General features: G+C 46.6%; 1 protein-coding gene across 2 annotated transcripts in view; it reads right to left on the bottom strand.

Moving 5' to 3' along the window:
* The window catches only part of P3H2 (prolyl 3-hydroxylase 2), a 125,210-nt gene extending 104,171 nt beyond the window's left edge, over window positions 1-21,039 (bottom strand). Inside the window, exon 1 of one of the 2 annotated variants that reach the window (XM_051991648.1) lies at window positions 20,112-21,039. In XM_051991648.1, the coding sequence (XP_051847608.1) occupies window positions 20,112-20,630 (519 nt within the window). In that variant the 5' untranslated portion in view covers window positions 20,631-21,039. The remainder of the gene's footprint in view (window positions 1-20,111) is intronic. The other variant, XM_051991650.1, reaches the window with a different exon arrangement.
* Window positions 21,040-24,013: the final 2,974 nt, after the last annotated feature.

The raw sequence follows: 24,013 nt of genomic DNA, 5'->3' as shown, positions 1-24,013 counted from the left end.
AAGCTGCCGTTCACAGAGTGCTCTGTGTCCAAGGAAAGGGAAAAGCAACCAGGAGTGACCAGATCAGGTCCCCACACCCACATATTGTTTAATTACCCTTTTTCTCAAAGAGGGCCACAAGTCACCATTAGGTTAGAGTCGAGTTACAGTGTGTCCCGCTGTGGCCACAGACCCAGCCGAACTCGGAGTGCTTGGCCACGGGCCGGACACTCATAGTCCCTGCGAACACTGGGACTGGATTCCCCAACTTTGTGCATCCCCTGTTTGCTCTGAGATAACTCAACTCTGGTTTACTCTGATGAGGGCACAGCATGCTGGACAGTTCTGTGCAGTGTCCTCCTTGTTATACAAGCAATTCTAACGTTCTAAAGGGAGACCTTGAGGGTGTCCTTGTCTCCCTTCTCCTGACCACCTTGTACATATAAATATATACGTATGTCATATATAATATATTATATATACACATTTTGGCTAGTGTACCTTGGGCATTCGAGCAGCATGGCCAGCCCAACCGAGTTGCCCGAGTTGCCCAGGGTTACAAGACCACCATGGGTGTGTGCATCTTGTCTCCTGCATTAGGGTGGAAGGCTCCTTGGGGTCAGGGGCTGCTTTTCCTTTCTCGTCACATCCCCAATGGTTAGCACACTGCCTAGCCCTAAGATGATCAGTATGTGCTCGCTGATTAACTGACTGATAAGCGCTATCGGGCAATGGGTGATGGGTTAGAAGGCTTGCCTTTGCATCCTTATTCTCACATTTGCCAACTCTGCGTATGGCCCAAGATGCCATCCCCTTCTCTGCAAAATGGGGTTAGCCACTTTAGGGGGCCGTTCTCCCATCCATTTCCTGCCTTTATTCTTGTAACTAAGGGGAGGGGAGCCCAGCTTGCCTTTGGGAAAGACTATACGTGACTCTAGGAGATTACATTTTGCTCAGCTGCCTCGAGGGGATTTTGGTTGTATCATCACTGAGTCATGATCTTTTAAACAACTTTGGAAGAAACACTTTCATCTTAGTTCGGGGATTTCTGTGATAAATTCTGCACTTTCGTCTGTGTCAGCTTCACTTCTGCCCACCAGGACAGGGCCAGGACCCAAAGTTTACAGCAGAGAGAGTCAAATCCTTAAGCTGGCTATCGGGGCAGGACCCAGAGGTGCCCATGAAAGTAGGACAGCAGTGAGAGTGAATAGGGGCTGCTGGGGAGAAATCAAAGGAAGACTCAAAAGGCAGCTGGCCGGGTTTTAAAGCAAAGCAGAGAAAAGTATACTAAGATCACTGATGATGGGGGAAAGGATCAAGTTTTTCATACCATGGGATGCAACATTCAAATTTTTTGCTTCTTTTTTCACTTACGAAGAAAGTCATTGTTAGCATGGGAAAATCTAACAAAAAATAGAAGAATCGGGCAGCATCTCGCTACTATGAAGTCACTGGGCCTGAATAGGAAAAGAAGCAGCTGATCCTAGGATTCCTAAGTCCCTGCAGGTGAGGTCTGCAAGGGCTTGGAGCACAGGAGGGGCCCTGCAGACCTCCGGATGCACAGGAGGGGCCCTGCAGACCTCCGGATGCACAGGACGGTCACCAGGGAAGGGATTGAATAATGGGGGGAAATTCTGGGAAAGGTTTAGAAGAGGGAACTGTGATCACTGCGGCTTTCTCAGGAGCAGGGATGCTGCCAATGTGCTCACTTCATTTCCTTTTTTGATGAAATAGTTAGACTGGTAGCGAGAAGCAGAAGGCTTGGGTTTCATCAAAGCATTTGACAAAATGTGTCATAAAATGTTAATAAGTAGCATGGAGAGAAATGGGATAGATCTGAGGTTCTTAACCTGTGTGTATCAGAGAAAGAGAAAGAGAGAGAGAGAAAGATAGAGAAAGAGAGAGAGAGAGAGAGAGAGAATAGAAGAGAAGAGAAGAGAAGAGAAGAGAGAAGAGAGAAGAGAGAAAGAGAGAGAGTGTATGTGTGTCCCTTTCTAACAGTCTGGGGAAGCCCATGGATCGCTCCTCAAAATAAGTAATCACTATTAAAGGAAATAGTAAATATCACTTAGAAATTCATGGGAATAAAAACATGCTTCTTCCTATCCGAGTCCATGAAAGCTTTGTGGGAGGTATGTGAATCCCAGGTAAAGAACCATTGGGATGGGACAATTTAAGTGGCTTTGGACCTGCTTGAGTGACTGGACCCAGAGAGTAGTTAATTGGTTGATAGATTGATATCAACTTGAAGGAAAGTCTCTAGTGGACTGTCCCTTGGATCTGACCAGATCCTGGGCAAATCACTGGCTCTCTGCCTGTCTCAGTTTGCTCATCTTTCAAATGGGGACCATAATAGTACTTACCTTTTAGGAAGGTTGGGAGAATCAACTGAGATAGTATTTGTAAGCTCTTTTCAAGTTGGCCCAAAGTCTGTCAAGATTTGAATTTTGGACTCTTCCATCCAAAATATTAGTTATCCCTCAGAATCATATGCCATTTGAAAATCTGATTATCAAAGGCAAATATATGTGTGTGTGTGTATGTATATATACTATATATAGTAAATATATACTATATATACATGTATATAGAGTGTGTTACATATTATATGTATGTATATTCATTTATACAATGAAGTTTTCTTCAATATTGATCAATGTTACTTAGGAAATGTAGTGCATCACATTGAATACATTTTTTCTCCTGTCCCTTGGACAGGTGACACTTTGTTCCTTATTGCGCCAAGGATTGAGGGACATTTTCTGGGCTCACTTCTCAAAGCCCTCAAAGTTTGCCTCAGCTACAAACAATAAAACACTCTGTGGGCAGATAGGCAGCAGTGGTTTGTGACCTAGCTGCCCAGGTGGCTGAGCTTATCCACTAAATAGTCAATAAAAGCACATGACTTGTGTTTTTAACTAAAAATGACAAAGAGGCATAAAAACACAAAATCATAAAAATGTTCCTTTTCATGTCACCAACAGATTTGTTTAAGCATCTAGCAAGGGTCGTGCAATGGAGATACAGAGAGGGTAAAAACCCAGTCCTCACTTCAGGGAGCTTTAAAAAGTACATTCATTGTTAAAGCCAGAAAAATGCACTTTCCCTAAGAGCTGGTGATGCATTCTGGGAGAAGTCATCTGCGTGACTCCCACTGGGAGGGTCAGTTTTCTAACTTAACCTTCTCCCCGGGCTCCAAGTCTTTAACTTCAGCCTAAAGTGGCGGCCCTTTTGTGGCCACACCACTCAGGGCCTCACCCAAGCAATGGACCACTGATCTGCAGAGGCAGCATGGACAACTGGAAAGTGGGAAGAGAGACTTCCCTCCGGAGTCAGAGAAAACCTGGGTTCAAAGCCTTCTTTCCATGTTCACTGTCTGTGTGACTCTAGGCAAATCGCCACTTCCTCGACTCTCTTTGTTCATCTATAAAAGGCTCGGTCTATGTGGCTGCTCCGCTTTCTTCCAGACCTAGACCTATGACCCTCAACAGATTTTTGTTGAAAGCAAGAAAGTAATTTTTTCCATCATGGTACAAAAAAAGGGAGAATGAAAACAGAAACGGCCAGACCTCCCTTTTAAAAAGGCACCGAATATCAGCTTAGGGATTGTTTCAGAGCCCACTCCCTTAATAGTAAACGAGGGACCCAGGGAAAAGCCCACCCTCTGAGGAGCACGTTCCAGCTGGCAGTTATAGTTCCCCCCCCTGGAAAGGCGAGGGGCACAGAATCACCAGAGAGCAAGCTCAGAGGCAGACACGCTTCCTGGAGCCCAGCACTCCCTGAATGATGCTGCCGGAGTTCCTTCCTCACAAATAATAAATTCAGCATTTTCTAAGACAGGACCACAACTAGCCAGAGTAACCAGAACCTGGAAGAAAAGGGAAAAGCCACAGCTCGTTAGCCCTCAAGTAAAGCTGATTTTGTGTTCAAATAACAAGGCTTGGGCTCCTCCGCTTGCATGTCGAATCTTGCAGCTTCCGAGGCCAAATCAATAGACTGGCAAGGAGAGATGCCCGCGTAATCCTGCCGCAGACAGGAGAATAAGCATGCTGCCTGCCAGAGCCTTGGAGCCAGATCTAATTCTCTGGGGAAAATAACAAGGATTGCAACTAACTGGACTCGCTTTTCCTAGTCCAACAAGGCTCCTCTTGGGATGATCGGTCTCCCCAGGTTTCATGATTGTAATTGTAGTCTGAGAGAAAATGACTCCTGTAGCTCTGGATTTGTTTTGCATTTGCATCAGATTCCCACCTGGGCATCAGAGCCCCTCCCTTGGGGCTTCTCAGGGCGAGGACAGAGGTCTACCTTCAGTAAATGTGCGACGAATGTTGTCAAGTCAACAGGGGCATTTTCTACTTTCGGAGCCATCGTGGCTCATGCTCAGGGGCCCAAACACGTGGCTTTAACTAGAATAAGTTTGATTTTTGTACCTGTGAATGTGAACAAAAGGACCGCAAGGACTGCACCCCTCTGTCAATTCCCATAGGGGTCAGTGACTTCCTGTCAGTCACAGAGTACTAAGATTATGGGCAGAGACGATCCAAAATGGAAAGCCGGCTTGGCCATAAGGCTCCACAGGGTCAAAAGATACAAGCACATTGGGCTTCAATGACCTGAGTTAGAATAATATTTGCATGACTTTGACCAAGTCCACACCCTTGCTTTCCAGGCAGAAGCAAAGCTATATCCACTATTCCTAGCTCTACTTTCTAAAGACCATTATCATATTCATCCCCAAACCTTGTCTCCTCTCCAAACAAAATGTCCCCATTTCCTTCTACAGACACATGTCCTGATACTGAGCTCCCATCACTATCCTTTGGTCCTTCTTCGAATCATCTCCAACTTATCAAAGTCCTCCCTAAACTGTGGCTCCTAAAAAAATGGACACCGCACTCCCACCTAGAAAACAGCCAAACAATCAGCTTCCCGATTCTGCAGGGTTTGCTCCTCTTACATCAAACAGCTTTCATGCATTTTCTTGCTCCTTATATCACACTGTTGATGCTCATTTATCTCTGAAAGCCTCAGACTTTTTCTCAGTCAAGCTGCTGTCTAAACATATTTCTCCAATGTTGATTAAGGAAGTTAATTTTTTAACCCAAATGTAAAATTTTACCCCTATTCTAATTTATTTTACCCTTTTAGGTTCTGTCTAACTTTATACAAAAAAATGCCATTTAAAAATAGGATGATGCCCAATGACCAGCGGCAGCATGGTGGAATAGAGAGGGGCAGGTTGGGAAGTGGGGGTCCCGTATTGGCACCTACTGGCTGGGTGATTTCTCAGACACACGGGCATCTCTCCGAGACTCTGCCTTGTGGCGCATTTGCTATCCATCTGTACGAGGAGACAAGGACTCCTCCTCGGGAGCTCCCTACACGTCTGAGACAAAACAAAAACTGAAAAAAAAAAATCACATTTAACTTCTGGAGAATTTTAATTAGTGACACAGGCTAGAAATTAACAGCAGACCAGAGCAGTTTCAGGATTCCATCTGATGGCAATGGGAACCACACATGTCCCCGGTCACTCGGCGTCCCCTCATGGGCCACGTGAGGACATCGGAGGCAAAGCAAGAGGAAAACAGGGATCTGGGAGCAAACTGAAGGACAGTCATTATGGGAAAAGCTGGGAAACGAGAAGGTCTCAGGGACACATGAAGAGCCTTGAAGCCGGGCACTCCAGCAGCTGCAGGAGCAAAGCCCGGCCTCCGCCACCACTTTGGACGGGAGCGTGGACATCGTGGGTTTCCCGTCCATGTTTCCGTTGTTTTATGGACTTCTTTATTCCAGCATGTGAGGGCTTGTTTATTATGCCCTAAGAGACCTTCGCCCCTTCCACACCACAGGCTCCCACCCTTTTATTTCACAACTTTCTGAAGCTTTTTGCTTTCTTGTCTCAAAAGAAATAACAATACAAATTAAATAACTGTTCAAACACATGCTCAACCTTCTGTTTCATGTCACTAGATGCAATCTCTTCCCACAGAAGAACACAGCAGAGGAAGAAGTCCGATGCGGCTACCGGCTGGCAGAGTACCCGGGAGGATGGCTGAGGACCACCCCCCCCAGCGAGCTCTTTGAGAAAACTTTGAGCACAAGTCCTGGCTAACAACTATGGTCTATAGGTCAAGGAAGTGCAAGATATTACGCACTCTGGGTACGTCTTATCACATACACGCTCAGACACAGGACGCTCTGTTCTGCTGGGCTGATTTCTCTCACTCTTCTAAAACAGTTGTATAGGAGCTGTTCAGATGGGGAAAGGGAGGGGAAAGGCAAAATTACTGGCAAAAAACTGAAGAGAGGTTTCGGTTTATTTTCTATTAAAACTTGGATGATGTAAGCTCTAGGAACCGCTTGCCTTCTGGCTAACATCTGAAAGGGCTTTGGTGGGAGATGATCACTAGTAATTTACAGTCAGCTTTGTGAGCCTGGATGCACACGGTGCATAAAGCACCAGGTGATGAGTCAGTGGCTTGGTAGACGAGGCGCAGAACTGGGAGGCAAGAACCCTGAGTTCTGGCCTGAACTTGATGTCTCCAGGCAGGAGACTCCCTGTCCTGGGCAGGCACTCGGTTTGCTCATCGGGAGCACGATGGGATTGTACTTGGATTCTAAGGGTCCTTCCAGATCCCAAATTCTCCGATCCTTTGAGGCTGTGACTTTAAAGTCAATGAGAAATTTCAATGGTAAACAGCTAGCAGTAATGCAAGCACCAGGCTACTCCCTCTTTACTGATGGGAAACCCACCAAAGTCTCACCAAGGGCTCTGTGACTCTGCTGAGAGCTAGTGGAGGCAATGAAAAAGGCCTTCTCAGTTGTCTTCTGGAGAACTTATGAGGAAATCTTTGCCTTCAGGAATCTGGGGACCCCCTCTCTGGGTATATAATAAAAGGCCCCATAATTGGGACTAATCAGCAGTTAGGGTCCAATTATGCAACCTTTTATTTCATATATATCTATATATATATAGATATATAGATATACATACACACATACACAGATATATGTGCTGATAAAGTTAGTTATTATATATATAATACAACTATACAAGTTTGAACCAAGGTACCACACAGTAGCTCCCTTCTTACTGCCCATTTTAACTGTAACTTAATCAAGGTTAATGCATCTATTGATTATTCAATATTCATGAAGCATCTACAATGTGCTATCCATCTCTTTGAGTATCTTTCTCATGTCCCTAAATGCTGGGGCCAATACCCGAACATCCTTCCAATGGGAGATGAGGGAAGTGAAAGAAAGGGGAACACATGGGAATCAGGGCACGAGAGCAGAAGGGCTTGTACCTACAAACTTCCCTGTCAAGCTTTGGGTTGGAAATTAGGAGACCAAAGTAGGAGGCTTCCAGTCTTCTCTCTGACACTAAGTAAGGGAGTTGTTTCTATCCCCAGGGACTCGACTGTCCTCTCAGCAAAATAAAGTCTCTTATAATCGGAGTATTCAGATCAAAGTAGGTTTCAAGTAGCTACTTGGACAAGGAATTGTCTCAACCCATTGACATCCAAATACAGAATGGAAAGTCCTTCAGGAGATAAGTCTCCAGAGAGAGATCTGGTGAATGGAGACATGAATGAATGAATAGTATCGATTTTAGGGTCAGACCCATGATAACCCTTTACTAATATAGATCAGCCCCCATTCCCCAACTTAAGCATCTTGCCTAGAACAATGAGAGGTTAAGTGACTTGAGTTCTGGTCCTAGAGTGATCCCAAAATATGTCAGAAATGGATCCATCCATGAGGCATCAATACAAAATACATACAGCATGCAACAGATGCAGTTCAGTAGCGAGAGAGAGCCAGTGGTTGGCAGATCACAAAGAGCTTCATGTAGGAGGTGACCCGAGTTGAGCTTGGAACAGAGATAGGGCAGCCCGGAGGTGACTCACTGCAGAAATGGAAGAAAGACGAACAATTTGGCAGACTGGTCAAGGTGGGGAGGAGAAAGAATGGGGCCATCAGGACCACCATGAGGAGGAACTGAGGAAGTCCAGCCTGGAGAGGGAAAGTCCTGAGGAGTTGGGGAGAGAGGACAGGAAAAGCAATGGCAGCATTGAATAATCGAAGGGCTGCCATATGGAGGCACCATGGCGGGATCTCGGTTCAGCCTCAGCAGACCAGAGTAAGAACAATGGCCCCCGTGGTCTCAGAGGTCCCTTCCCATTCTCACGAGTTTGTGATTCTGCTGGAAACAGCAACATCTGACCCGAAAAGCCTGGCCCCAAGAAAAGGGGAATAGAGAGAAAGCAGAGCAGGCTGGGAATTCCAGTGGGGAACTGAACCAGAAAGGACAAAAGGCAGAAGGCAGCTGTGATTTTCCCAAACGACAAAGGCAAAATTTTTCCACCAGACAGACAATTGTGACTTCTGGCTGAGCAGACGTGGTTCATCATGTGAGCGAAAGCCCAAGGAACAGGGGGTGAGCCAAGGCAGCTCCAACTCACGGCGGCTCAATGCACACAGGTCCCAGCATGGGGACTGAGTCACAGGCAGTCACCGGCAGGGAATGTGACCACCTTCTCTGCACCCCATCCCTCCTCCTAGACACACCTAGGGCAATTCCTAAAAGGACAAACTACAAAGGAAGGGCCGATGGGATTTCATGACTAGTTTAAATAAAGCAGGGGGAAATAGAGCATGAACTAGGAGAAACCTGAAATAAATCTCAAAGGAAAAGCAAACAATTTTTTCCTCCGTGACTGCCTTCTCCTTTAAATAACCAAACAGGATTTCTGGAAAGCTTCTAAGTGTTGAACTTTCCCATGTAAAAGTTCTCCAATCTTCCAATTCTCCAAATCATGGAGAAACGTGGAGGACTTGGATTAGCTGAAATGGGATGAATGAGCAGGACTAGGACAAGAATTATAAAGAAAAGCTACTTTGAAAAGACCTTAGAACTGATCGATGTAATGATCAGTTATTCTAGAAGCCCCCTCATGCTCCTGAATACTTTATGACAAAAAGGTAATGGAATAGGGGAGAGGAGAGATGAGCTAAGACCAGAGGAGGAATCTGTCCAATGACTAATATATATTTCTCTTCTCCTTTCCCCCTTTCTACTTTTTTACCCATTTCCCCCTCCTACTTTTTTGTGAGAGTGGGCAGGAGGAAGAAAGAAGGTAACGACTATGTGCCCCAAAAAAGAAATAAAAAAGAAAATAAAGTCATCAAAACATTTTCTTATTTATGGAATGAAATAAAGTAGGAGACACAAAGAAGCAGGACAGCTTTGAAAGTTATGATACTGATCTCTCTCTCTGTGTGTCTGTCTATGTGTCTGTCTGTCTGTCTCTCTCTCTCCCTCCCCTTATTATTGAGCTCCCTCTAATGATATCTCCCCACAAGAAGGATTGTAGCTACCTTGTTACCTTCAGCAAGGCTGTCTTGGAGAGACTCAAGTATGGAGAAACATTATTTAACTGATTCCAGTCTGCACACTATGTGGCGAGGAGAAATCTTTTCAATTACTCTGTGGCCAGAACAGACCTCCAGAGACTCCCAGGGAGCTCGCTACCCTCTTGGCGTTCCCCAAAAAGTCCATTCCAATTCCATAGCCCATGCTTGGCACATCATAGGAACCCTATAAATATTAGCTATTATTCTCAATGTTATCATTGTTGAATAAGTCTCATTTGAAAGAAGTTCTGTGTTGGTTTTTTTCCTACTTCCAGAATCAGACCTAAATCAACCCCTTTATGTTTTTTCCCTCCCCACTCTCTGAGGCCAAGGAGAACTAATCTCCTCCCTATTCTACCTGAGGGCCCTTCCGTGAAGATCCATTGTTCGGGCAGGGGGAGACTGCTCCATGTGTGCTGTATGTGATAATTATTTAATCAGATGGAAATACTTGGGTAAATGGCTGAACCTTAATCAAGTCAGTCAGGATGACCTGCCAAATGAGACAAATGCATCCAGTTCAAAAGAAAACCATGAGGTTAATTAAGAAAACATGTAAATCTGGCTTTGATTCCTTGAGGAAGTAATTATTTCTACAAGCAGAATGTAATGATCATTGCTAAGTAATGTTCAGAGGCAGCTCCTGATATTGGAATCCAATTACTGGTAACGCCCATCACTCGTTCCTCTTCTCAAGGGCTGATTGGGCCTGTTACATATTCACACACCAATAAACATGTCCTGGATCTTTGCCAATGGATGGTTTCCATTCACTAAATGATTATTTCCAAATCCCTGGTGAAAGCCCTGCCACATTTCTTCCAAGCATCTTCAACTCTTCCAGTAGCCACTGGCCACAGTCTTAGCAGATGACCTTGTCTCCTGTTTTAATAAGAATTGGGAGAATACTCTGGTAATCTTCTAGTAATCTCCCATTACACCAAATTCTAGTCACGGAGAATGTCTATAATACGTGCACTTGGTAGTACAATCAAGTCCACTTAAATTTTATTCAATATGATTGAGTGAAGAGAGCTGGAGTTGGGAATTTAAAGCCTGGGTTCAAGTCCCCCCTTAGCCATTGTATATCCTTGGACGAGCTCATTGTCCTGGAATATCCCACTGCCCTTACAGCCCCTTCCTCTACCTGGCAAGTTTCCCCCTAAATCTCCTTTCTGAAGAAGTGTCCAGGCCACAGAATTACATCTTCCCTCCTCTTCCAACACTCTTGCTGACTTGTCACAATTTCCACTATATCCCATCTTCCTTTTCACTCTTAAAAGTATCTTTAATCAAGTGACCCCTCCTCTTTTTTTTGGTGGCCTCCCCCAGGGCAAGCATTTAATTTTATTTATATCCCAACCAATTAGAAGAGTACCAGGTGCAGAATAAGTGCTTTGTATTTCACTGTCCACCTGACTTCATCTCTTTGAGGCAAGGGTTCTAGCTTCTCTTCCCTGGGCCCCTTTGACAGTCTGAAAATTCTATGGACACTTCAAAGAATTATGTTTTCAAATGAATAAAAGAAAATCCATAGGATTATAATGGAAATGAATACGATTGAAATCCATTGAGGGCCACAAATAGTGGAGAACCCTGGACCAGGTATAAAACCCTTTAGTCCGGTAAGGAACCCTGCTGACTAGATCTGGTTTGGCCCCTCCCCTTTAAGGGCATCTTAGCCTTCCGGAGAAGGCAAGGGGGTGTGGCCACCTGTGCTTACTTGAAGCCCAGTTAAAGGGAAGTGGGAAACACTGTCCATAGTTAACAAGTTGGTGCATGCGCAGTACGCTATGGCTCTAGGGTATATAAGGGGGAAAGATGCCTTGATTAAACAGATGCCTGTTTGAATATCCTCGGGAGCTCCTCATCGGATATCGGGGTTCAGGCTGGCCCTGAAGTCCTCCCGTGAGTAGAATTACATATTTGGGGTTCAGACTAATCCTGAAGTCTTCCCAGTTATCTGTTTGTCTATCCATTTTTATATCTATCCATCCACTCATCCATTCACCCATCCATCCATCCATCTATCCAGTTATCATCCATCCACCCATCCACCCATCTATCCAGTTATCATCCACCTATCCATTCATGTATCTAACTAACCAGATCCAAATTCATGGACACCAGCTAAAGAGTCCCTGCTCTAAGGTTTTCTCATCTGTGACATGAAGGGGGTTGGATCCACCAGCTTCTAAAATACCTTCTAGAACTAAAGTTATGATACTGTAAATACTTAGTAACCAACAGCTACACACTAAGCCCTCAGGATACCCATATAGTACTAAGGGAGGATGCAAGATGAATGTGCAACAATCTCTACACAAAAAGTAGAAACATAAGCCAACACAAAAGGGCCCGAGAAGGGATAGATCCCCAAGAGCTGTCGCAGAAGGCCAGATTTCTCAGAAGAGGTGGCAACCAAACAGTGTTTTGAAGGAAGACAAATATTCCAAGAGATGGAAATGAAGGAGGAGGATATTCCAGGCATGAGGAACAGCCCGGGTAAAGACTTGGAAGAGGGAGATGGATCGTCTAGTTGACAAACAGTGAGGAGATTAGTTTTAGTGGCAAGGCAAGTATGTGAAGAACAGCTTCAAAGGCAGCATGACATGATGTGGAATCCTCTGAATTAGGTGTGCTGTGCCAGTGCCCTTGGGTCTTGTTCAGGCATGTATTCTGTGCAAATATTGGCAAATACATTTTATTATTAGCAAAACTCGCAGCCAAAGACCTGGATTTATTTATTAAATATCCAGCACAAGATGCCTATTCAGTAAATGGTGATGGGAAGCTCAAAAGTCTGACCTGTCCAAAAGTGAATTTATTTCGAGACAAACAGAAACAGAGTGTGAGAGAGACTGAGATTGAGAAACAGAGACAGACAGATCAGTGACACACACACACACACACTCTCACAGGGACACACAGAGGGACAGAGAGAGACACAGAGAGAGAGAGAGGGCTTACCCTCCCCCCTTCCTAACAGCTCTATGTCTCTTCAAGAGACACTCTCCCAGTTGTCCAGACTGACTGTTCCTCACCTTGGGTTCTGTGCCGCCTCCCCTTGCCCCCTCAGGTGGTCACTCATCCCAAGCCCTTGCACCATCCCTGCCCTTCTTGCCCGCCCTGCCAGCACCCCAGCCACAGCACAGTCTGCACCAGTTCAGGCTCACTAGCTTCTGGTGTCAAATCTCTCTTCAGAATGTCTCTGCCTGTATTTTCCAGGAGAAATATGAGCGAGGCTCTCCCTGTGTGTCTCCTCCATTTGTCCCGAGAGAATTAAGAGCTTGCAATCATTTGGCTGCTTTAAGCCCACCCTGCCAGATGGCACCAAATCTTGAGAGTCTCCAGAGTCCTGGGGAAAGGAGACTAAATGTATGAAGTTCAAAGAATAAACTCTCTGCGGATCTTGCTGGGGAAACTTAATTTCAGAGAGAACCATGTGAATCACTGAACTTTAAAATGGGAACCCACTTAGGCAAGTAACTTCATCCCAGGAGGACGAACGCTGAATGGCAACTTCCATAGGCCTCTGCCAAGCAGAAAAGGCACGTGCCCACAAGGGAGATGGCAGGCTGGGAGGCGGGAGAGCTGCATAAACACACATGCAAGGCAATCGGGACAAAGGTGGAAGCCTCAGCTTTCAGGGAGAGCCTGGGAGACAGGCTCGGTGGGATCCAGGGAGTACTCCTGGTGCGCTGCCCACCTGGCTACCTCAGGGCTCAGGTTGTCCCCAGTCTCCCAGCCCCCATCAAGAGAGAGGGATGGGAGAAAAGGGACAGACCAGACAACAAAAGAAGAGCCAGGCAAGAGTCCATGAGCCCCAAGGGCAGGGAACCATGATGGTTGCAATGTAACTTTCTTGAGTAAACACCCAGTCCACACTTTCTCATCTTCCTGGCTCTTACCTTTTCCAATTGAATTCTTTCTAATACACTTTCCTACTCAAAAATCTTAGATGTCTTCTTGTTACCTACTAAATCAAGTCTAAATCTTTAGCCTGACTGTGAGGACCTTTGCCCTCTAGTTTCAAACATAGACTTACATGAAAGGTCAGATGGGTCAGTGGATAGTGGGAATCTTAGAGTCAAGAAGACCTAGATTCCCATTCTCTCACTGAATTTTTAGTTGTATGGCCTCTCTAGACATCAATGTTCTCATTTATGAAATGGGGAAAGTGTCATCCACATCACATGGCCATTATACAGCTCATGAGATGGGAAAGAAGAGGGGAAGAGCATTTATTAAGCATCTACTGTGCATCAGACACTGTGCTGAGCACTTAAAATGATCTGATTCTTACAGCCTGTCTGTGAGGCAGGATTATGCCCATTGTATAGCTGAGAAAAGTGAGGCAAACATGAATTAAGGGCACAGAGCTAGTAGGTATCTGGAAATGAATTTGAGCTTGGGTCTTCCAGACTCTTTATTTATATAACAAATATCAGTCTGTATCAAATGAAAGTCCTCTGCCATGCTGGTTATTTCCCCAAATTCATGTTCTCTACCTTGCTCAGGAAACATGATTTTGCTCACACACTCCCTCGGGTCTGCTGTTCGTTCCCGATCCCATCGCTGCCTGTCAAAATCTATCTTTAAAAAGCCAAGTCACGGCTTCCTTCCCCTCAAAGTTTCCTGGAATCCTTCTAGCTAGAAATAATCCGAGCTCTTCTTCCGGAGCTCGGTGCCTGAGCTCGGCCCTTGCCGCCTTCTACTTTACACTGTTGATCTCTGGGTGACATCCTATATCTCCTCCTAGATTAGAGGCATCTGGAAGGGGCAGACGCCATGCGGGTGGTCAGCAAACACTAAATAGATTTGAAACTCATTTTGTTTCCAGCTGTTTCTGCCTCTTGCAGACTTTTCCTCCTCATCTCAGCTCCTTTCTTCCCCCTCACTCTGAAGCTGGCCCACATCCCTCTTCTATGTTGGTCCCTTTTCCCATGGTGGGGCCTTCCATGCCCCCATTTTGGGGATGGGAATGGGCCCAGTCTTTCATGGCTCCTGCCTCTCCCCATTCTGACTTTCTTGGATTTTTGTCCCTCCCAACCCTCTACTTTGAGCACTCCCCCCTTGTCAGCTCCCTTTTATGTGCCATCTTCCCATATTAGAATATTGGCTCCTGGAGTAAGAGAAGGCTAATATCTTGCATTCCCAAATTTAGAACAATACCTGGAACACAGTAGGTGCTTAATAAATGTCTGTTACCTTGAAATGAATAATAGATTCATAGTTTCACAGGAATATTGAGGCAGTTTTTCAAGAGGTGAGTTTTTATTCATTACCTTCAGATATGAATAAAAATGACTCAAACTAAAGAGTTCAGAAGATTCCAATAAACCCCCAAAAAACCTTGTCAGTGCTCACTTATCAGTGGCTGGGAGGACATTCATAGAATCACACAGTTAAAAGAGACCTCAAAAGACAGTTCCCTCATCCCATTATCCTCTGCTCTGTTCTGAGACTTTCTCTTGAATATCTACACTGATGGGAACTCACTACCTGCTCCCAACAACCAATAACCCTTTTAAATGCTTTTATTAAGAATTTTTTTCTCTGATATTACATGCAAATGGAAAAAAAAGTTTCCCAAACTTCCACCGGTTTCTCCCTAGAAGAACAATCTGTGAGCTACAGGCCAAGACATGAATTGGAGATGTGACTCCTGGATGCCATTTCTGGATAGGACAGAACCTCATTGAGTGACTTAGCTGGAAATAAGAGAGGCTGAATAGTTAACCTATTTCCTCTGTAAGATGGAGGTGATAACAGCTTGTAAATGCCGGGAGTGGGTGGATTTATGGAGTGGTCCCTTGATTTTATGAGGAAAACATCTAAAGACTTGAGTTGAATCTTACAGAAAATTAAGAATCTTAGAAGATAGAGGTTCAGAGGAAACATGTGCTAGGCATAGGGCCTGGAAAAATGGTCCAGAGATGGCAAAGTCCAACAGAAAGATTTTATTATCTGGATATAACTTCTCCCTCCTTTCAGTTTTATTTTGTTGATATGACTCATTTCTGAATCAATGAATGATTTTTTTTGGGGGGGGGAGGGAGAGTTTTGCTTCTTACAGCTGCAGATTATAAAGAAAGAATGAGGCACTTTGCTAATGCAAATTCTACTTTAAATGTGAAATGCAAAAGTCTAGCATATAGGCCTGATCATTCTCCTCCTCTGCTGCTCACCTCAAAGTAAAATGCAGGTGTCTCCATGATACCTGAGCTCCTGGGCAAATCTTTTGGCCTCTTTCTCTCTTCCTATTTCCTCATCAATAAAACTGACAAGACTGGACAGAATCATCTCTGAAGTCTCGTACTTCTATAGCCTGTGACCCACAACGCACCATAATATACGGGTATTTTGTAATAGCTGAGAATTCAACCCTCCCCAGACCACGGATTCACACCAAAATCCAACCTAAGTGAGCAAATGAGGCTCTTTTAGCAGAAAGACTCCTGTCCTTTACAAACAGAACTCACTCAAAATTGCCATTCCAAGATATTACATTAAAGGAGTTTGGGTGAATGGGACCTGACTTCAAGTCTATTAACCCAATACCTTCCTGGGGCCCCTCTGAGGTATTATATTTCCTGATTTCCAGTAGAAGTGGCAATGATTTAATTTAGGGTTTTTTTTTTTTTTTCCTGTACTGAACACATGAACCTAAGTTTCACAACCAGTTGCCAATTTCTTCCCAGATACATTACTTCTAGAAATAAAATGGGCTGCATTTCAGTGGGAGGAGGAAAGGGACAGGAGTTCTCCTAAAAAGTGGAACTCCAGCCCCTCACCAAGAGGTCCAACAACATTACGGACAGTGCACGAGACAAATCCAGTTATTGTCTGTCATTGGGAATGCTGAGGAGGGTCAAGGTCAGTGGACTAACCTCATTCCATTTCCTTTAGAATCTGGAAAAAAAAAATAAAGATCACATGGAAGGAGGAAGCATGAGGGGGAGAGAGTGCTGAAAGGGAAACAATCCAGCAGCCCTATTTTCATTTTTAGGAGCTGGGAACAGGACAAAGGGAAAGTTCTGCCACTTCTGCCCTGCATAGATGGCATCCATACATGGGGGTGAAAATGTCAAAGGGGTTTCACCCTAAACAGAGGAGCACACCAAAGCATGTGAGTTATGGAAACATGGAGAACCCCCAGAATGAGAAATCCTCAGAGTGAGAAGTAGGGAAGCTCATATAAGCCAAGAAGCGAGAGCTATTGAGGATCGCACCCAAAATCACTAACTCCAACACGTCAAAGGTCTGGGATTCTGCAGGGATTCTCCCAAACCTGAACATAAAGCATCCCTCTAATTGAGTTCAAATCCCTAAAGAGCAGAAATAACCTGTGTCCTCAGAGCTTACACTCAAGGTAGGCGTTGGGGAGCCAACTTGTAAAAAACTGAAGGAGAGATTGAGAGGAAAAGAACAAAAAATGATCAAATAATGAGAGGCTCCACGTAGGAGGTGGTATTCGGAGCAGATCTCTGAAACATACTAGGAATTGGAAGGGGCAAAGTCAGGGAAGAAATCCACCCCAGTACGGGAGATGATGGCCCAGCAAGCAGAGAGTCCCACCTTCTTTACTCTCCAAATGCCTTCCCTGGCTACGTGGGGACAGATATTGGATCTTTGCATTCATACCACTTCGTGAATAATTCCTCCTAACTAATTCCACTTGCACCACCTTGTCCATGGGTCAATGACCATCAGTCAATTTTCATCATGAACACCCAGGAAATAAAGCAAAATCGTTTTTAATTTACGTGTTGCTGTAACTGTAGCCAAGCAGTTATGCTGCCCTCAGGCTCAAGCCTTACTTGGGTGTTTGTGGGACTATTTTAGTGGAACATCAAAAGGATGTTCTGATGACTGATGGGTGGAGGATAGCATAGCTTGTCTATATGGAATGCCGTTCCTGAACATTCTACTTACTGTCTTTTGTGGAAACACATGGATTTGGGGTGTGGAGTGAAGAGAGAAAAGAAGGAAACAGGAAGAGGAAGGATTATGTTCAATTATCATCCTAAAGAGTGTATTCTCTTTCTCTCTCTAGAGATATATAGATATATATAGATACATGCATTTCATATTTTCTAACTTCTGTACTTGTTGCATCTTCTTCCCTACCCTTGGTAGAATATAAGTTCCTGGACAGTAGGAATGTTTATTTGTTTATTTATTTGGCCTTGTTGCCCAAACTCAGTGCCCGGTACACAGTATGTATTAAATATTTGAGGTAAATTAACTTGAACTTTTTTATTTCATAATTTCGGACTACTCTCGATAGCCTTCTTTTTTCCCTTTTTAGGGTTTTTCCTAGGATTGTCCCTTGGGGTGGGGGGCATTTTCTCCAGGTACTTTATGTGATAAAACAATCACACTTAATCTGACCTCAGATGAGCCTGTTCTGGCCTCCTGAGGAGGGGATGATTTCAAGCATTGAAATGGATCCTGAAACAAGGTCCGTGTTATGTCACACCAGGAGTCCCTGGCTGGGAATACCAGAGCAGGTATTTACTTTTCCTCAAAGAGTCATCGGCTAGTGAAAGGCACAAGAAATAAGACCGAGATCCGCCAATGGTGGAGACTTCCAGGCCGGAGAAGTCAGTTCCTCTCTGAAATGGATCCTAAGATAGCACTGGCATCCCCACCCATTTCAACCATAGGCTCCTGTGAGGAATGGAGGGGGTGAGCTTTCCATACAGACACCGGTTGTTTCAACAAGTACATAAATTCACAATTTTCATGAAAGAGCTTCTTAAAACAGAGTTGACTCACCAGACCACACCTAAGGGAGTCTTCCTACTGAGGTGCCTGATGGGACTCATGACTATATTTAACTCATTGCCTCTTTTTTTTTTTTTTTGGTCCAAATTTATGATTTCATTAGTATGTAGGGATTCCTGCTTGAAAATCCCCATCCACGAGGGCAGATTCAGCAACTGTTCAGACATTTACAATCTTAGAGTGTTGTTTGGGGACAGGCAGAAGAGGTGACTTGGGTCAGAGTTGGGTCACTGACTCCACCCTGACCCTTCTATTTGTTGCTTCTCACTAGCATCCTAAAATGGGATAAATCTCCCAGAAAGCCTCTAATCCCCTTGTGCTTCCCTACCTCTTCCCCACCCCCAAGACTTACATCTGGGCTTTACTTTCCCACTCAGGGAAGGGTGATAGAAAGCAGGGGTGAAAACCAGCTTACCCTGGGGGGGTGGGGGTGGAAATGGAGGAGGGGGCCAGCTGATCTCCAAAGCCTTAAGCGGCTTATTTATAGAACCAAAGGAAAACATTCAGGACAACTCCCTGTTATTTATTTTTCTGAGATTCAGCACTAATATGCTTTACTTTTCTGGATTCGAGAACTCAAAATGTATCTGGAAAGTATTATTGACTAGTCAGCACGAGGGCAGCTTCCCCCTCGGGATTTCTGTGGGCCCCCGAGCCCCACCCCCACCCCCGCTGAGTGGATGTTTTAAGAGGACACAGAAGGCCTTTCTGTTGTCAGGTCCTCAAAATCTCTTCTCTCTTCGATGTTAACTGCTTTCCCCGGGATCCCCACAAATCACGCCTTCCATATAAAAGCAAGCAGATTATTTCCACTTAAGGTTTCCCTCAGACGATCACGTCATCGATTCAACTTAGAAGTGAGCCTGACTCAGAGAAGTCCTAGCTGTCTGTCTTCCCGGGGTCCCTCCTCCCCATTAGTCTGGCACTGGCTTATTCCTTGCCCAGTCCTGGGTAATTAGTGTCCTGGCCACAAGAAGGCTAAAATCAATGAGAGCATTTTTCTACCTGAGCCATGTATCCTGACCAACTTTCCTTGGGTCGTTTCAAAGAGAAACTCATCCTTTTCCTAACCTCCAACAAGAGAGCGGGAAAGAAATCCCTGGTGGGGGCGCGGCCCCTCAGGACCCCCACTCGGGCTCCAGAGTTCCCGCGGGGCAGGGAAGCAGTGAAGGCTGGAGGCAGCTAGAGTGGATTGATCAGCCCGGGACGCCAGCAGCTGGAGGACAACTGCAAAGCTGGCGTCCTCGGCACTGCAGCTGCTCCCTGGGAAGGTTTCCTTTAGCAACACGGGGAAAAGACAGGAGGGTAAGGGAACTCCGTGCCCCGGTCTCTCCTCGTGCCCCGGCTTCTCCTCTGGCCGGACTCCGATTTCCGACAAGTAGCAAGTACCGTGCTCCAATTCGTGCGCCTCCCCAGGTCGGAAGTTGCCAGGATTAGGGAACTGGTACCATGGTGATGTGGCCGGGAGCCGCAGCCAGCTCCCGTCAGGTCCCATTCAAAGGGGACAAAGCGCAACTCTCTGCACCCAAGGGTGCGAGGCAAGGCTGTCCTTCCCTTCCCCTTCCCTCACTTAGTAGAGAGAAATGAGAGTGTCCAGAACTCTCCTAAACTGGCCACACATTAGCAAGGGAAATCCCTAAACTCTGATGACCCCTAGGTTCCCTCCCCCCATATACCTCCTCAAGGCCGTCGTCCCCTCGAACTTTTCCCAGTGGAGGCGAGCTTTGGTGATAGTTTGTCTCCCAGGGTTTCTCTAAAAGGGCGCTGCGCCCAGGACCTTGTGTCGGAGGTCTTGGGGGAGGTGGAGAAGCACACGGGGGGACCCCACATAAAGAAATGAGGGGAACGGGCACGGAGGAAGGGAGTCCGAGTCCAGCTAAGGAGGGCGGGGAGCGCGCGAGCCGCTGGGTACCCACCTGGCTGTAGGCCTGCTGCAGGTAGCTGTAGGGCATCCTCCTCTGGAAGTCCCGCCGCACGTCTGCGGGGCTGCGGCTCAGGGCCCCGGCGATCCCCGTATAGCTCTGCCGGCCCTCCGGCCCGTCCTCGTAGTTCTGCTCGCAGAGGCGCACGCAGCGAGCCCGCTCCAGCAGGGCGCGCAGGAAGCGCAGCTCCCAGGCCGGGCCGGTGCCGCGCGCGCTCCCCAGCGGCTCCGGGAGCCCGCACTCCAGGTGGCAGCGCAGCCGCTCCTCCCGCAGCCGCCGCCGGCTGCTCAGCGCCTGCTCCACGTAGCGCACGGCCGCCTCGAAGTCCCCGGCCGAGAACGCCTCGACGCCGCGGCTGTAGAGCAGCTCAAAGAGTTGCGCGGGCCTGGGGGCGCGCTCCTGGCCCAGCGCCGGGCCCCCCGGCAGCAGCAGCAGCAACAGCAGCCCCGCGCCCCTTAGCAGAGCCCAGGCGCGCCCGCAGCTACTCCAGCGGCTCCCGCCTCGGCCCCGCATCTTCCCGCTCGGACCCCCCGGGGCTCCCGGACACCCGCTCGGGGAGGGCTGGGCGCTCCCCCGGCACACGCGCAGCGGCCGCTCGCGCTCCTCTCTCTGCCGAGCCTGCGGCTGCTCTGCCTCCCTCTGGCCTCACCGTCCCACTGATGGAGGGAACCCACGTGGGCGGCCGGCTAGCCGCCGCCTCCCGATCCCGGGGCAGGGAGAGAGGGAGACACGGGGGGAGGAGAGAGACCCACGGGGGAGGGAGCGAGGGAGAGGGAGGGAGACAAAGGGGGAGGGAAAGAGAGGGGGAAGGGAGAGACACGGGGGTGGGAAGAGAAAGGGGGAGAGAAAGCTGCAAAAAGGGGGAGCAAGGAACAGAAGAGAGAAAGGGAGAGAAAGTGACAGAAGAGAGAAAAAAGGGGGAGCGAGGGACGAGAGAGAGAGAGAGAGAGAGAGAGAGAGAGAGAGAGAGAGAGAGAAAGAGAGAGAGAGAGAGGAGAGAGAGAGAGAGAGAGAGAGAGAGAGAGAGAGAGAGAGAGAGAGAGGAGAGAGAGAGAGAGAGAAACAGAGAAGGAGAAGGGAAAAGGGAGAAGGGAGCACCGAGAGACAAAGAAAAGAGACCGAGAGACAGACACAGCCAGAGAGAGGCGGAGGGGGCGGGGAACTGGGGGCTTGGGGCTTGTGTCGGTGCTGCTGAGGCGAGCCGGACACCCCGCCACCTCTTCCACCCTGCTGCTGCGCCCGGAGGCTGCTGCACCCTGCCTCTCCTCCTCCTCTTCCTCGGCTGCCGGGAGCGCCGGTATAGGCAGGCAGAAGCTGCGGCGCTCGGCCCGGCTCGGCGTTGCCTCCCGCCCCCCGCGCGCGCCTGCTCCGGCCGCCCACTCCGCGGCAGTAGGACTCCGCGCTACTGCCCGCTGCTGCCAGCCGTCCTGGGCTCCGCTGCGCTGCCAGGAGCAGAGGGCTGGAGCCTCTCGTCTCCTTTTCTGTTCCCAGCGTGGCTCCCGAGTGCGCCTGGATTTCTGGGTGGGGTTTTGCCCGTAAGGTTGTGCCAGCAATGTAAGGACTGGCCTCTGCACAGCCTGCCTCTTCTCCGGGCTCAGTAGCTGCCCCGGCCTCCGGGCCTCTCCCTCCCCGCTCCTGACGCCTCCTTTCCACCTCCCAGCTCAAAATTTCCCTCCCCAAGCTTGGGATTCTTGCTATGGAGAAGCTGTTTCAAAGTGCAGAAAATCCCGAATGGGAAATGGGAGAATTGTAGGATTGTAGTTGGAGAGCAGGAAGGGATCCTAGAATCCATTGAGCCCAAACCCTGGCCTCGCTAATTTACAAAGGGGGAAACTAAGGCACAGAGAGCTAATGGGACCGGTGACTTGCCCAGGACTACCTTAAACCTTAGTTGTCCTGCTTTCAATTTGACTTGAGTATCTTTTTGCGTCGAGTCTGGGGATCACTGAACTTTCAGGGCTGTTTCCTGTCCCCTAAACTGAGAGGGAGTCGATTTTGTTGTTGCTCTGTCACAGCCGACTCTTTGTGACTCCACGTGGGGTTTTCTTGGCAAAGATACTAGTGTGGTCACCAACGTCAAGGATTTATTCGAGCCCAGACGGAGATTCCTAATTAATCTTTTCAGCGCAATCCATCCTCCAAGCTGAGAGAAGTCATCTTCCTTGGGCTCTTTCTGATTGCTAAAACCTTAGGGAAATCTCATTTATCATTCTCTTGATCACCAGTGCCTCCTTGAGTCAAGCCACTTAAAAAAAATAATGTAAGAGAAAACTTTAGAACAATCAGAACATTACAGAAGGAAACAGCTGACCTAGAACTCCTGAGGTTCCCCATCTCTGGAAGTCTCCACCTTCACATTCTAGGTACATGATCTCTGGTTGGGGAAAAAGAAATGTAGGTAGAACATGACAGCAGTGCAAAAATTTAAAGATCCATCACCTAAAATCAGTGAACAAAAATCAAATAAACATTTCTTAAATTTGTCAAGGAATTATATCAAACGCTGGAGATACAAAGAAAACAGAAATAGTCCCTGCCCTCAGAGAGCTGGCAGTCTAATGGGAGAGACAAAGAGATGTGATGTCCGATTATATGTAGAAGATAAGACATATAGACCTGGGAGTGTCCTGGGTGGAGATAATGACTAAATCCACTTGGAGGACATCTACAAGTGGTGGGATTGGTGTGGATCAACACAGAAGAAGCAGATGGTCCAGTGCCCAGGGGTTCCGTGTCCCAAAAGCCTAGAGAAGGGACTGTATTGAGGAGAGGGTGGTCAGAAGCATCAATGCAACATAGAAGTCAAAGAGGATAAATCTTGGAAGAGACCATTGGTTTGACACATAGAGGATTAATGGTCTCTGGAAAGAAGGATTTCAGAAAAGTGATGAGATTGGAAATTGGATTTCAGGAGATTAAGAGCAAGGAAAGAGGAATCAAAGTCTTTTGTTTCCTTTCATGAAGTCTGGGGATGGCAATACTGGAAGATTTCGGTGAGAATTTTTGTTTTTTAGGCTAGGGGATACTCTGCCATGTCTTCAGCTATTAGGCAAGGAAACAGTAGTTCCACAAGACTGAAGATTCAAAATGGGAGAAAGGATAGAGAAGACAATCTATTGAATAAGAAAGGGGATGGAGTCAGTGGCACTGAATGAGGATTATGTTTAGTTTCTTTATACTCGATCAAAGGCAGAAGTCATAAAGAGGCAAATTTCGAATTAATTTGGGAGGGAGCACTGTAGGAGAGAAAGCATTTCCTAAAAGAACTGTTCACAAATAACATCTTTGGGAGATGACGGTTTCCCCATTTCTGAGCAAAAGCTGAAGAATCGTTCCTTAAAGAACATTTCTTCTTGCCTGGCCTGGATGAGATGGCTTGTGAAACAATCTCCAAATCAGAATCTCTGTGCTTCTGATTTCAATAAGTTGTCCTAAAGGTAGGTGGAAATAGAGAGTCATCACCTGAATGATGGTGGTTGAAGTTGTAGGAAAGGATGTGAAAGAACAACACAGGGAAAATCAAGCTGGTGTAATAATGTGATTTAATAATAAATAGTAACATTTATGTAATGAGTGAAAGTTGGCTATAAATATCTCATTTTAGCCTTACAACTACCCTCAGAAACAAGTGTTATTACTATTCCTATTTGTTGTGATTCCATTTTTTCGGTCATGTCCAGTTCTTCATGACCCCATTAGGGCTTTGCTTCACAGAGATATGGAGTAGTTGACCATTTCCTTCTCTAGATCATCTTATAAATAAGGAAGCTGAGGAAAAAAAGGATTAAGTGGCAGGGGCTCATGGGAGTGTGACCTAGCCTAGATTTGAACACAAATCTTCCTGACTTCAGGCTTGGCACTGTACCAGCTAGCTGCTCATTATCTTCATTTACATA

This window comes from Antechinus flavipes, chromosome 3 (genome assembly GCF_016432865.1).
Source record: "Antechinus flavipes isolate AdamAnt ecotype Samford, QLD, Australia chromosome 3, AdamAnt_v2, whole genome shotgun sequence".
Taxonomy (NCBI): domain Eukaryota; kingdom Metazoa; phylum Chordata; class Mammalia; order Dasyuromorphia; family Dasyuridae; genus Antechinus; species Antechinus flavipes.
Note: the sequence above shows the minus strand (reverse complement) of the source record. Positions and strands in the feature narration are given on the sequence as shown.